The sequence below is a fragment of the Muscardinus avellanarius genome (genome assembly GCF_963383645.1).
Source record: "Muscardinus avellanarius genome assembly, chromosome: 3".
NCBI lineage: Eukaryota > Metazoa > Chordata > Mammalia > Rodentia > Gliridae > Muscardinus > Muscardinus avellanarius.
The window spans coordinates 44,654,433-44,668,571 of NC_137788.1; the positions used below are offsets into that span (position 1 = coordinate 44,654,433).

Sequence of the window (14,139 nt, forward strand, 5' to 3'; positions counted from 1 at the left end):
TTAAAAGACTAATCTTGAAGAATGCTTTGTGAACTCACAAAAGGATGGGAGAGCGTTTATTTTTATTTGTGGTACTGGGAATTAGGGGCATTCTACCTGTGATCTATACCCTCAGTCCCATATTATTATTTATTTTGAAACATTTCAGGGTCTCAGTAGTTCTGGAGGGCCTAAGTTTCTGAGCTGGCTTTGAACCTGTTACCTCCTGATTCAGTCTCAAGTACTAGCATTACAAGCATGCACCACCATGTCCGGCGAGTATTTACTTTTAAGGAATGTAGAATACTGCAGATTTGAGTATTAAATGAAGCCAAAAGGAGCTCAGCTGAGGAAAGGTTCCTCTCCTTCAGTGGACAAATGTTACTGCTACTATGGCTTTTGTTAAAGGCCTTGATGGTTGCGCTAGGTAGAGTATAAAATCCCTATAATAAATTAGACTGTTTCTTTAAAAATGGCTACATAAAATTATATATATATATATATATTTCTTCCTCTCCAGTTAACAGTCTTTCATCTTAGGTGCATAGACCAAACCCAAGCTATAACCTTCCCCTTACTTAACTAGTACCCAAAGTAACTTTCATCCTCGGCTCAGCCCGCTGGGAGGCAGGAAGGCCAGAGCAGCAGCTGCAGGAACCAAGGCACAGGCAGAGCTGGGTGAACTGAGCTGAGTGGGACAGGCTGCCACTGACCAACTGGAGTCACGGATCCTCCCGGTCACCCTCAAGTCCTCCCATCCCTTAAGGTATCTTTTAAAGGCACATCCATAAATGGTGCAAGTGGGGGCTGGGGTAAGCTACACACAGATGGGTAGGCAGAGGTTAAGGACTGTAGGGCTCAACAGCACAGGGTGATGAGGGTGTCCTGGCCTTCGCCCACATCAGGGGAGGGGGCAGCGGGAAGAGGAGCTCCCAGGGAGGCCGGGAGGGGCCGGCAGGACAGCCCTGGGCTGTGGTCAGCAGCACACGTGCTGACAGGTCTTTGGTGCTCGTGAAGCAGCATCTCATGTACAAAGGCTTTCAGAGCCAGCAAAGCTGAGGAAGAAGCTTCTGCCCGCTGCTGCTGGTCTAGTCCTCTCCCAGTGCTGGCCATCTGCTGCACAGGACACAAAGCACAGGAAGTCAGTGTAAAAGACTTCTGAAAGGATCTCCTGAAGCTGGTTAAGCCTTCCCTCCCCAACTGTGGAACATAAAAACCTCGGCTCATAAGCCCTACTCAACAATTGCACCGCCTCAGCTGAGGAGGAGAGCTAACAGAACGGTCTCTGGGGCCCTGGCAGGGGGCAGAGGTTTTGAGAGCCCGGAGAGCCGCCCACCTCACAGGCCTCTGGGCTCCAGGACCAGCCAGTTCTCGGTGACCATCTGCGTATCCTGGCCGCTCAGAGGCTCCCGCAGCCTCACCTTCACCTCCAGCTTCCCCCCAGTGGGCTTTCTTCCATCCAGAACCTGTGAGGACCAGGGACAGAGGTGGCAATGAGGGCACTGGGGACACGCAGGCCCCCAAAGTCCCAGGAAAGGAGGAGCTAAGGCATCCTGCAGTGTTAGCACGGAGTCTCCATCTTAGGACAGTCCTGCCACTTGCTCGAGTGTGTATAGTGGGTGTTAATTACACTTTGCAAAGAAGCAGTATGTAAATCTAAGCAAGCCTCTGGGCTCTGACTGAAGAGACGAGCCACCCAGGGCTCTCTACTGTTTCCCTCCAACCAGGAGGCAACTCCTGGAACAAATCTAGTTTCTAGGAGCAGCCTAGCAGCCAGGGCCCAAATCCTCACCAATCAGATGAGCCAGAGAGGAGTGGGTGACTGTGAGGCAGAGTCAGAGCCAGGCCAGCGGCTCCCTCCAGGGCAGAAGAGGCAGCTGGCGTGCTCCATGCTGCGAGAGGCCAGCAGGGACCAGGCCCCACTCGAGAGCAACTCACCCAGGCAGGATCCCCTGGGACACTGGGGACTGAGGTGACCCCCTTCCTCTGTCCTGTTCCCCCTCTGCCAGAGGCAAGCTCTCCAGAGCTCCTGCCTGCGTAACCCAGTGAGTTCATGGCAACCTAAGGAGCAGCCTGGAGGGCAAGTTCCTAAGCAAAGACCAGCTGCCTTGAAGAGGGCCTCTGATCCAGGAATACCAGGTCAGTGCCAGGCTGGGAGCTCGCTTCACTTCCTCATGCTGCCACAGCTGCCCTAACCAGAAGCCCGCACCTGCAAACCTAGGGATCCGTGTACCCAGCTCACAGCGGAAGTCAAACTCTGAAAGGGGCTTCTGTTGTGTCCATCATCCTTGGGAACTTGAGTGTCCCAAAGAATTGTGGAACAAGTATGGTTACTTCCTGTCTGGCTGACTCTATGACATTTTTTTAGACCCTATGAACCTCTTCCATTTGAGAAATGGCGATACCACCTACTCTACAGCACAGCACGATTTTAAATTGAGTAATGGGCACAGAAACCTACAGTAAGCACTGGCATTCCACAAACAGGCTCTCCTCTTGCCAAGCTCTCCAGCTGGCCCCTCCCTGGGCCCTACCTCCACAATCTCTCTGATCTCACACTCATTCTCCAAGCGCTCCAACTTCAGGTGTGCCGTGCCAACCAGCTTGTCGCTTCTGAAGAAGGATCTGTAGAGCCAAGAGGCAGCAGAGGGTTAGACTGTGCAGACAAGGTGGGAACTGGTTCAGGCCAGTGTAGAAAAACTAGTAGCAGGAGAACAGAAAAGCCATTCTTTGTGTGGTGGTGCACGCTTGTAATCCCAGCATTTGGGAGGCTGAGACAGGCGGATCACAATTCGAGGACAGCCTCAGCTACTTAGTGAAGTGGAATGCCCCTAGATGCCATCCCCAATACAAGAAAAAAAAAATCCTTAAATGGCCTAGGGGTATAAATAGGAGGTAGAATGCCCCTGGGCTCAGCCTTTAGTACCAAAAGTAGATGAAAAGAAAGCTGGGCATGGTGGAGCACACTTGTAATCCCAGCATTCGGGAGACTGAGACTGGAGGATCACAGTTCGCAGACAGCCTCAACTACTTAATGAGATTGTCCACAACTTAAGTGAGACCCTGTTTCAAAATTAAGAATAAAAAATAGGGCAGGGGTGAGCCGGGCGTGGTGGCGCACGCTTGTAATCCCCGTGCTTGGGAGGCGGAGACAGGAGGATCACGCAGGTTCGAAGCCAGCCGCGCGCGCTGGCTTAGGAGACTCTGTTTCCAAAATGAAAATGTAAAAATAGGTCTGGGATTGTAGCCTGGAGGTAGAAGGGCTTCCAGGAACCTCAGTACCACAAAAAAAAAAAAAAAAAAAAAAAAAAAAAGGGCAGGGGTGTAGCTTGGAGGCCAAATGCGCCTGGGTTCCATCCCCAGACCCGAGGAAAAAAAAAAGTAGGTGGAAAGAGAACAAAAGAAGTGCCATTTCTTTCCCCCAATCTACCTGCGCAGCGTGACTGACGGGAACCTTACCCTTTGTGGAAGATTTCAAACTTGATTCCTTTACTCTGTATCACCCTCCTGAATCCCCTGTGGTTTCGGTTAATGTTTAATTTGAAGACTTGATCAAATTCTGCCAAAAGGGGAGAAGACAAGGAGGGGGTTGGTGCCCAGTGATTTCCTGAGAAAGTAGAAATGGAGGCCCAGAGCAGGCTTCCTTCCCCTCTGGATCTCTCTACCTGCAATTCAGGACGTCGGTCCTGGCACAGTTTCTCCTCAAGAGATTCTATCCAAGTGGGAGGACTTGTAACTTGGAGTAAGGATTCTTGGGTCAAGTCTCATTTCTACCAACTCTTTGCTACGAAGCCCTCGGGGAGTCTCTTTAGTCTCTATCTCCCGTGTTGAATAGACCAAGTGAAACAGTAGCTCTGAAAGCACTCCCAAAATGGCGCTGCCCGCAAGGAAGCAGGTGGGAGAAGGCTGCTGGCACTCACCTGGAGAGTTTGTGTTCTTCACCACAGCTGTTTTGCTTTTTTGAGCCTGGTCCTAAAAGAAGGCGAAGAGAACAGTCAATATGGCTTCAAAAACAGGTTTACAAGGCCAGCAGCTCTGGGCTGAGGTTCCTGCGGCGGAGGGTCTTCAAGTCCCTCCCCATGGCCGGGCCTCCAGGGATGAAGAGAAGCTGAGCACACACTCTGAATGGAAGATGGAGCTCAGAGGTCCTACCTCCACCTGAGCCTCACCGAGTTAGGGTAGTGAAACTCGAACCGCACAAAAGCATCCAGGTCGTCGGGGGTCACCCCTGTGGGAGAGAAGGGAATCGGGCGGGAGCCTGGGAGGAAGGAGCTCTGGCATGAGCTCCGGCAAAAGAGCAGCCAGCTTACCTGGAGGGGCTGGGAGGTTCATTCCCCGGACGATGATGAGATGCATTTCTGTGCTGCTGAGTTCTGAGAAGATCCTACAGCCAAGAAGAGCACAGAGTGGAGGAGGGCAGGACGAGGCCCGGGGCGGCAGCAGGGCCGGCACGCAGACCTCGCTCTCTGACTCCTGGTCCAGAGCTGGCACGGCCGCCAGAGCCCTGGGCACCTCCCTGGCAGGCGCCCGCTGTCTGCACTGGCCTGAAGCCCCCTCCCCGTCCCAGACAACCGCCGTCCCCCGTGCGCTCCAGCACCTCACAGTCTGGAAAGTCTTCAACTCAAAGTGGTGGCTGGGCGGGTCGAGGCCCTGGGCCTGGGCCAGCTGCAGGATCTCCAGCTGTTTCTTGCGGTCCTGAGCAAGCTTCTCAAACCTGATGGGACGGGTGAGCCGTCAGCAGGGTAAGGCTGGGACAGGTGTGCCCACCCCGGCCCAGCCCGCGCTGCACTCACCGGGTCATCTCAGCCACATTGCCCTGGTGCATGAACTGCTTGGAGAACAGCAGGCACTTCTAAAAATAGGGGCCCATGGTGACTCCACAGCTGGCCCAGAACACACATCCACTGATATGCAAGGCTCAACTCTTACAGCTCCAGCCTCCCTCTGTAGCCTCCCTTCCCCCAACACATGCCCAAGTCCTGCCACACTTTGCCATTTCCTCTCCTGAGGACAGCCATTCCCCAAAATTCACTTAGCAAACTCCTATCCCTCCCTTCAAATATCACCTGAGAAGGCAAACTTCCCACAAGAAGCGGCAGCACTGCAGACAGATACAGATACAGAAACACAACTCTCCCTTCCCATCTACGTCCTTTCATAATCACCCCTGAAAGAATGATCCCATAATCATCCCATTTTACAGTTGAGGAAAATGTGGATCAGAGAGGGCAAGTGACTTGCCCAAGGTCACACAGCCAGTAAGTGAAAGAACTAGAACTTGAACCCAGGCCTACCTGTTCTGAGCCCCACACCTTTCTCCACAGGGAGCCGTGGGCACTGAAAGGGAAGGAAGAGACAAGCGGCCTACTGACCTCACGTTGCTCCAGAAGCATTTTTTGTAGCTGGGCATACACCTCCTCCGCCTTCTGGGAGAGTCGCAGATCTTCATGGTGGATGAGGATGAAGTCACCCTCTTCATCGGTCAAAGGCGAGGGCACCTGCCCAGGTCACAAGGCCCCTCGGGCCCCAAGAGTCAGATTCCTCCTTTACTGAGCCCAACAAGTACAGGAATCCAAACTAATGCTCCTTCAACTTCTACCAACCTGCACTGACAGGCGCCCACTGCCTCCCGCTTGTTCTTGGCCACAAGGACTCCGCTGGCACTGGCCCCCTCGTCACCTCTGCCCAGGGCCCCCACTGTCTCTTGGCCCCTCTTGGGGCCGTGAGGGGAAAGAAGCACAAGCAAAATGTTCTCTGCCAGCTGCTCCCACCACCTGTCCTCCCAGAAGCTGCCTGGTCAGGCCGCTGCCCCTCCATGGCCTGGGAATCCCTGGAGCTCAGCCAGACGCGCCTCACCTTGGAGAGGTCAACAGGCTGACCGGCGCGGGCCTGCACGAGCTGAGCCTCCAGACCCTTTGCCACTCGCAGATGGGCTTTGGCCTGCTCCAGGTCCTGCCTCCGCTTGGCCTGCAGGGCCGCTCGCTGGTACTGCAGTTTCCGGGCCTCCAGCAGTGCCAGCTGCTCCCGAGCTGGAGAGCGGGGACCATGGATAAAGCCACGCTGCCCCTTGCCAGACCCTGCGCTGCTCCACCCTCTGTCCCCAACTCACCAGTTGGACTCAGTGACTCCTTAGAACTCGAGGCCCTGGGCTCAGGCTGGGGCCGGGATGAAGGAACCAAAGGCTGCGCTGGTCTCTTAGCCACCGGGGCCTTTGCTGGGGGCTCGCCCTGCGGGTGCCCAGGAGGTAGTCACTGGGATCCGCTCCCCCCTCCCACAGCAACTCCCAGACTCAAGCTCTCTTCCTGATGCTGGACTAGCGTGCTGTGCAGCAGATGACTGGCTTTCCTTCCTCGGCCCCACACAACCTCAGAATCAGAAACCTGAAGAGTTCTCTGGGTTAACAGCCAGGAGAGCGATGGGGATGAACTGGGCTGAATCTGAAACATTTAGGTTTGAGTCCTTGCTCTGACCCAGCCAGCTTTCTTCTCTAACACAGAGAAAAGGATACCTGCCTCAATGGGCTTGTTAGTATGGTCAACAGCGCCTGGGTTCACCCCTCATCTGCCTAATGCTCCCAAACCCAGGAGCTTTGGGCCCTGGCCAAACCTCATCCTCATCTTCGCCTTCATCTCCCTGGGCCACATCTTCTGAGGAGGCTAGTTTTTGGGCAGCTGCCAAAGTCGCTGCCACTGAATCCTCAGTGCCCACAGCGGGCTCCAGGCCGGGGATGGGGGGAAAGCCTGTGAAAGAGGGACGGAGTGGGCAGAGGCGAGGCAGCCTCTGGGGAGCACACGCTGCTGTGGTCCTGTCCAGCTCTGCCTGGTGGGGGCGAGCATGTGAGAAACTCCTCCCTTTGCCCCTCCCGCCTGCTGGCTCTCCCCTCACCTGGGGGCACAGGCAAGTCAGCAAAGGCCACTTTCCGTCCTGCCCGGTGTGCTCGGATAGCATCCTGGTATTGCTGCATGGGAGTGAAGGGAGGGACTGCTGGTGGGCTGCAGGCTCCATGCCCACCACAGAACGAGGCAGGTATAGGAAGACAGGGAAAGCGCAGCCCTGGGAGAAACGAGCCACGAGGCATCCAGCCAGGGCACAGGGCCAGCAGGGGCCCACGGCTGCAGGCCCACCTTGGCGATGCGCTCGTGCATCCGGGCCTTGCGCTCGTCCCCGCTGGCCCGGGCCTGGACTCCTGCCTCGCGGTACTTGTTCAACCTTTGCTGCAGGGCGTCCAGCACTGTCTGAGGCTCTGCAGGGGCTACACGAGGTGGGCAAGGAAAGGGTGTCAGCTCTGCGCGCCCCTTCCCAGGCCCCCGCTCCGCAATCCCACCATCCTGTCCTACCTGGGATTGCTGGGATGTTAGGAGCCATCACTGGCTGCACCTGCTCCACTGCAGGGGGTAGGACTGAGGGTGCTGGGGGGGTATCAGAGGCCTCTGGGGAGGCCTTCAGGTCTGGGGACACAGAACAGAAATGTAGGCAGGGATGTCTGGCCAGCCCCATACCTAATACTCTGCCCCAACTGCACCTGAACATACACCCCTCAATCCCCACACTGACCCTCAGGTGCAGGGGGCATGGCGCTCAGGTCCACAGGCTGCCCCTTCTCCAGGGCCTCCAGGACAGCATCAAATTTCTGTAGTGATAAGCAGGTGTAAAGGTAAGCCAGGGAACCCCGAGCGCCCGAGCTGAAATGGTTCCTGCTCAGGCTGTCTTCACGCAAGCCCAGCCTGGCTCCCTCCGAGTCTCTACTTCCCATCTGTGAAAGGAAGATGGCACAGTGTCGAAGCCAGGCGTCATACCTTCCCAATCCTCATGAGCTCTCGGGCCCGGTCGAGATCTCCAGCCCGCTTAGCACTGAGGGCAGCCATTTTGTACTCTCTCTGCCGGACTGACAGCAGGGTCCGCGGGTCTGGGTCTGAATCTGGCAGCGCTGCAATGTCAGGGTTTCCTGGGGGGCTGGTCTCAGATGGGGACAGAATATCTACAGAAACAAAAAGCCCCAGAAATGGGCATAGTGACACATGCCAGTAGTCCCAGCCACTCTGGAAGCTGAGGCAGGAAAATCATAAGTCTGAGACAAGCCTGGGCAACCTAGCGAGACACTGTCTCAAAATGAAAAAGGGCCCCGGGTGTAGCCAGTGGTAGAACACCCCTGGGCTCAATCTCCAGTAATGAGAGGAATCAAAGCCCCCAGAGAAGGCGCAAAGTTGAACGAGCAGGTGTCTGCTCTGGGTTTCCAACAGGCCTCACTGGCCCGAGGAGCTCGTGGGGCCCCTGTGGCTGCCGGTGCTGGGAGCGGCAGGCTGGAGGCAGACTGTGAGCTCTGAGCCCGGGGATGAGGACAGGATTTGAGGGTGTCCAGATACCTGGCTGCATGGCATGGGGAGCAGGAGGCTCTGTCTCGGGGCTCTTCTTGGCTATTTCCTGGGGGGCCGGGGGCCTCTTGCCCAAGGCCACTGGAGGAGGTATTTCATCTTCATTGATCTTCCTGCCTTTCCTCACTGCAACCAGCTGGGACTCCAGAGTCTGGGGGAGAGAACTAGTCCAGAAACCCAGGCAGCCATTCTGGCCCGGAGCCTGTTGGACGGCAGGGATGCGCTCGGCGGCGAGGCAGGTGGGGCTCACCCCCCTCCTTCTCACCTTCAGGCCGCGCTCACAGCGCCTGGCTTTGGCCGCTTCACCTGCCTCCTTGGCACTGGCCGCAGCCTCCCGGTAGTTGCAGATCCGTTCCTCCAGCAGAGCCTGCAGCCCCTGAGGCCCTCCAGCCTGCAGATACTTAGCTCAGGGCCAGCCCCTCCATGGCTATCTAGGCCCTTGCCATTCTGCCGTGAGGAAGCTGCCCCAGAAGGTGGAGCTCTGGGACTCCTGGAGAAAGAGCCTAAAGCCTCGGGGTGTGAGGCGAAGGCCCACTGGAGGGGCCAGAGGCCTTGTCAGAGGCAAGCAGAGGCCTGGGGTGGTCTGGGAGAACAGAGAGGCCTTGGAGGCTGGCCAGCCACACGAGTTTCTCATGCTCAGTCCGCCGGGCCCCTGCGGAGAGCTACTGCAGCCTCGCTGCACACTCCCTGCCTCATGCACACGCTGCACCCAGGTCCACAGGGCTGCCTCCAGGGCCTACCTGAGCTGTCGGCCCTGAAGCCATCAGGGGAGCTGTCTGCGCTGCAGGTTGAGTGTTATCATATCCCTTGTCTTCCTCAGAGAGATCTGGGCTTTCCACCTCGTTGCCATCCAGGGGCCCAGCCTCCTCGTCTGCACCCAGGACCTCCTGCAGCTCAGTCTGGAAAGACACACAAGTCCCAGGAGCCTGGGGCCTCATGGCCTGACCCACCACAACATCAGTGCAGAACGGACCCTGTCTCCAGCAACATTCCCCAATGTCAGTGCTGGTGCTTAGTCCCCTTTACCAAAACACTTCTTTACTCTGACCAAGACTTCAAATCTAAGAATCCCCTTCCGCAGAATTCAGACCAGAGGCCAAAGGAAACAAGTCTCACACTGTACAGCCAGGAAGTGCAGGGCACTCACTCAAAGTTAGACACAGAAGGACAAGCCCAGGCTTCCTCCCACAGCCCTCCTCCACCAGCCTGGCAGACGTACGAGCAGATCTGCATCCTCCTCCAGCCCTTCCTCCTCCTCTTCCTCCTCCACGTCCTGCATACAGTCGGCTGCCAACTTCTCGATGTGGGCCATGGGCAGGGGGGCTAGGGAAAGAGGGTTACGGGAGGATCAGAGAACTTAAATAAGGCCAAAGACGAGTGAAGGAGGGTCTTCGACCCACCATATTGGTAGATACCCCAGGCAGAAGTCCCCCTTCCTTACCAAAGAAAAGCCCAGCCCAGAAAGCTGCTCTTCTTTGTGATCCAGGTCAAAAGACCCCTGTCAGGATGCCTCCTGGGCCCCCACCAATGAGCTGCCCTTTCTCTACATCTCTGTTGGTAGCAGTTACACATACCCTTCCATTAACTCCAACCACGTCTCGCACAGTTGCAAAGACGTTCTGGGTCCATTTGAGCTTTACAACAATTCTGCAACACGGGTATGTTATCCCTTCTTTATATATTGAATAAACTTGGAACTACCAACACCAATATTCCTTATACTGCAATCTAAGTAAACGAAAAAGCCACGATTCAAATCCAGGCTTGTTTAACCCCAAAGCTGGGTCCAGTCAGTGAGCCCCTTCCTGCCTCACTCTCCTCAGCTCAGGGGCACACGTGGGGACAGGCTCTGAGGGCTCCTAGTGAGAAGACAGAGAGACAGACCTCAGGGTCCTGTCCTTGTCCGGGCTATGGAGGGAGCTTCCACCTATTCATTTGACACAATTTCTGTGTACTTACTATGTGCCCCATTCTATTTGTGCTAATTTGGCCCCTACTGTATATACCAGTCCCTCACTAGGGATAAGGATAGTGACCTGAGTCACCCTGGAAACCAGATCTGTCCACAAGGAGGAGGGGGCAGCCCAGAGATGGAGTGTGCGCCCACCAACAGGTATATGGCTGTTATTTTGGTGGGAGAGCTACAAGAGGGAGAGGGGGGCCAGGCGTGGTGGAGCTTGATTGTAATCCCAGCATTTGGGAGTCTGAGACAGGAGGATCACAGTTCGCGAACAGCCTCAGCTATTTAGTGAGGCCCTTTGCAATTCAGTGAGACCTTTTCAAAATAGAGAATAAAAAATGGGGCTGGGGTGTAGGTCATAGGTAGAATGCCTCGGGGTTCCATCCCCAGACCCGCAAAAAAAAAAAAAAAAAAAAAAAAAAAAAAAGAGGGACAGGGGTATCAAGAAGACCAGAGGATCTGGCTGGCTTCTCCAGGCTGCAAGGCAAGAACCCTCTCCAACACTGGCTGGAAACTATCTGGTCTCAGCACTGAGCTCAGCCCAGTGTCAAAGCTCACCATGTTTCTTGGGTGCTGGCTTCCTGCCTGCGGTCCCTGCCTCCCCCGTGAGAGCCAGCAGCTCAGCCTCCAGGTCTCCATCATCTTCAGTCTCATCCATCTCCAGCAGCATATCCTCAGGGCTGAACTCCACAAAGAGCCCCAGCTGAGAGCAGAGCATTCTTAGGAATCATACACACAGCAGTGTAGAGCCCAGCCCCACAATCAGACTCAAGGCTCCTAATGTCCCAGTCAGTGGTCCCTTCACTGTGCGGACCCCTGTGCAGAAAGGGAAACAAGCCTGCGATATCACCTCTTGGGGAACTTATCTTTCTGGCAACTCTTTAAAGAACCCAGTAGGATTTACTGCCATAGGCAGGTATGGTGGCACATACCTATAATCCCAGTACTTGGAAGCTGAGACATGAGGATCACAGGTTCCAGGACAGCAATTTAGTGAGGCTCTCATCAACTTAATGAGACCCTATCTCTGAAATAAAATAGGGCTGGGGGGTAGAGCTTGGAGGTAGAATGCTCCTGGGTTCAATTCCATATATATATATATATATATATATATATATATATATATATATATATATATATATATATATATACTTTACTGTCCTTACTTTTACTAACAGCAGCAGCAGAAGCTATACTGCTGGGCAGCATACTTACCATTCCACAAGACTATATTAGTTTATCCTCGTACAGTCCTGAGAAGTAGGCCCTAGTTTTTAAATTGACTTGTAATATGAAACTTCATCTTAACAATTTTCAAGTATATTTGCACTGTGCTACTGTCTCTACCATCCATCTACAGAGCTTTCATGTTGCAAAACTAAAACTCTGTCTCTATTAAATAAACACTACTTCCCCATTCTCCCTCCCTCCATCCTTTGGTAACTACCATTTTACTTTCTATGTCCATAAATTTGACTCTCCTAGGTAGAGGTGAGTCCTATTTTTATGATAATGTTCTGAAGAAACTGAGTTAGTCCCCTAATCAACAAAACCAAAACTTAGGATAAGGTCTTTCTGACTTGAATCTATGCCCTTTACCCCACTACCTTGCTTATCTGTCTACTTTTGTTTTTGTAGTACTGGGGACTGAATCCAGGGTCATTCTGCCTCTAAACTATACCCCAGCCCTATTTTATTGTTTATTTGGAAAAAAGGTCTTGCTAAGTTGCTGAGGCTAGCCTTAAACTTGTGATTCTCCTGTCTCACCCTCCCAAGTACTGGTATTATAGGTATGTGCCACACCTGCCTACTTTAAGACAATAAAAATAGACTAAGTAGTATCAGGACTTGAGCCTAGAAGAAATAAAGGGAATAAAAATGGAAGACAAATCCCCTTTGTCTCCTACTTTGGCCAGAGCCCTGTCACGAGAAAGCAAAGTCTTCTTCTTGGCCATGGCCCACAAGCCTTGGGGCCTATGCCTGGCCAAGCAGTGTTATGACCCTTGATGAGTATAAGGGCCTTGAGGTCCCACTAGAACATCCTAAACTTCAGTGCCTCTGGTACCTTCCAGATCACTTACAAGTAGTAGTTATGTAGCAGCATTCCTGGGTTGAAACCCAGGAAAGGAGTTCAGACCTCCTTCTACCACCTATGTGTCAAGGTATAGTCAGAGAGTCTCTAAGTGTAATGGGTATCCATTTTATGACTAGCAGGTGGCTTATTTTATTTTTGTATTGGGGATCGAACCCAGGGGCATTCTACCTTCAAGCTACACCCCCAGTCCTAAGTTTTATTTTTATTTTTTATTTTTTGCAGTACTAAGGATGAAACCCAGGGGCAATCCAAGCTACACCTCAGCCCTATTTTTTTATTCTTTATTTGGAAACAGGGTCTCACTGAGTGGCAAAGGGCCTAAGTAGTTGAGGCTGTCCACAAACTGCAATCCTCCTGTCTCAGTCTCCCAAATGCAGGGATTACAAGCGTGAGCCACTATGCCCAGCTATTCTTTATTTTGAAACAGGGTCTCACTGAATTGCAAATGGCCTCACTAGTAGCTGAGGCTGGCCGCAGAGCTTCCTGTCTTAGCCTCCCAAATAGAGATTACAAGCGTGTGCCACACACCTGGCTTTTTTTTTTTTTTTTTTTTTTAATTTTGAAACAAGGTCTCACTAAGTTGAAGAGTCTCACTACTTGCTGAGGTTGTCCTCAAACCCATGATTCTCCTGCCTCAGCCTCCCAAGTACTGGGATTACAAGCATGTGTCACCATGCCTGGCAGGTAGTTTATTTAAAACTGACATTTTTCCTCCTTCCTACCTACACTCCTCCTCCTTTAGACAATTAAAGTGGTCTTATCAGTTTACTGACCACAGGAATGAAGAACTGGTACCAGTGGGTCTGAAGCACTTTTCTCAAGGACACCATTTGAACATGAGTTGTTTTCTGATAAACACACCTGGAGCTTAGCCCTTGGAATCCTAAGCCTTATAAAGGGCATTCATTTCTTCAGAACTTTGGAGGAAAATCTATTTCCAAACTCAAGTTTACTAGTTTCCCCCTTTGCTACCAATTAATAACATTTCATTTTCCTTTTTCTTAAAGACATCACAATTATTTGATCTGGCAGTTAGGGCATGATCCAAGATTTTGGTAACACAGGGCTTTGGCACTTCTGGGAGCTGCTGCTCCAAGTCTCTGGACTAACAGGTACCCCAACTTGCCCAGATGTCTAGAGACCTCCATCCCAAACTGGCCCGGGAGTGAAGAATGTTATGTCCATACCTGCTTGGCAGCTGCCACACCCTGACCACTGGCCCGAGGGCCCTTCCGAGGTCTTGGCCCTGGCATCTTGGCAGCCTAGGATACCTATCAGGTGAGGAGTTGAAGAGATTCAGACAGGAGTACACCGTGAGCCACACCCAACAGTGGGGCCAGGATTAAGACGTGGTTAGTGAACTCTCCAGTGTTACCATTCTACCACAAAGGCTGAAATACCAGTGCTGGAATCTGAGCACCGAACAAGTGGCAGGGAGTTCGAAAGGCTGGGGACCTCCTGTCAGAGGGTTTGGTGGGGAGTGTGGACATGGTATCAAGTTACTGAACTGGTAACAGTGAAAGGAAGATTCAAGGAAACAGCTCTAGGTAAAGGGGATTCACGAAAGGCTCTGAAATAGCGCCATCCATTCTGGAAGCAACAAGTGGGTAAGTTTTCACTTAAAGTAATTAAAATTAAAAAAGCTATACCAGACACACTGCAAGTATCTACTAGCTCTATGTGGCCAGTGCACAGGTACAGAACAGCTTCCTCATCGCAGTTTTGGTGGACAG

The 14,139-nt window shown here is 53.0% G+C and overlaps 1 protein-coding gene across 2 annotated transcripts; it reads right to left on the reverse strand.

Moving 5' to 3' along the window:
• Positions 1-1,316: 1,316 nt before the first annotated feature.
• On the reverse strand, positions 1,317-13,659 carry CC2D1B (coiled-coil and C2 domain containing 1B; the record flags this gene model as incomplete). 2 transcript variants are annotated; one of them, XM_080690805.1, is made up of 23 exons in its annotated part: positions 1,317-1,445; positions 2,514-2,604; positions 3,439-3,538; positions 3,900-3,951; positions 4,149-4,207; positions 4,290-4,363; positions 4,577-4,693; positions 4,773-4,831; positions 5,352-5,477; positions 5,836-6,008; positions 6,089-6,206; positions 6,586-6,719; positions 6,865-6,937; positions 7,104-7,231; positions 7,317-7,427; positions 7,534-7,609; positions 7,776-7,957; positions 8,343-8,502; positions 8,617-8,742; positions 9,092-9,250; positions 9,571-9,674; positions 10,870-11,014; positions 13,594-13,659. In XM_080690805.1, the coding sequence occupies 23 exons, from the start codon at positions 13,657-13,659 to the stop codon at positions 1,317-1,319; spliced, it is 2,562 nt and encodes an 853-aa protein (XP_080546931.1). The 2 variants fall into 2 exon arrangements, with proteins under 2 accessions (XP_080546931.1, XP_080546930.1); XM_080690804.1 differs by having other exon boundaries at positions 6,089-6,224.
• Between the last annotated feature and the right edge of the window lie 480 nt (positions 13,660-14,139).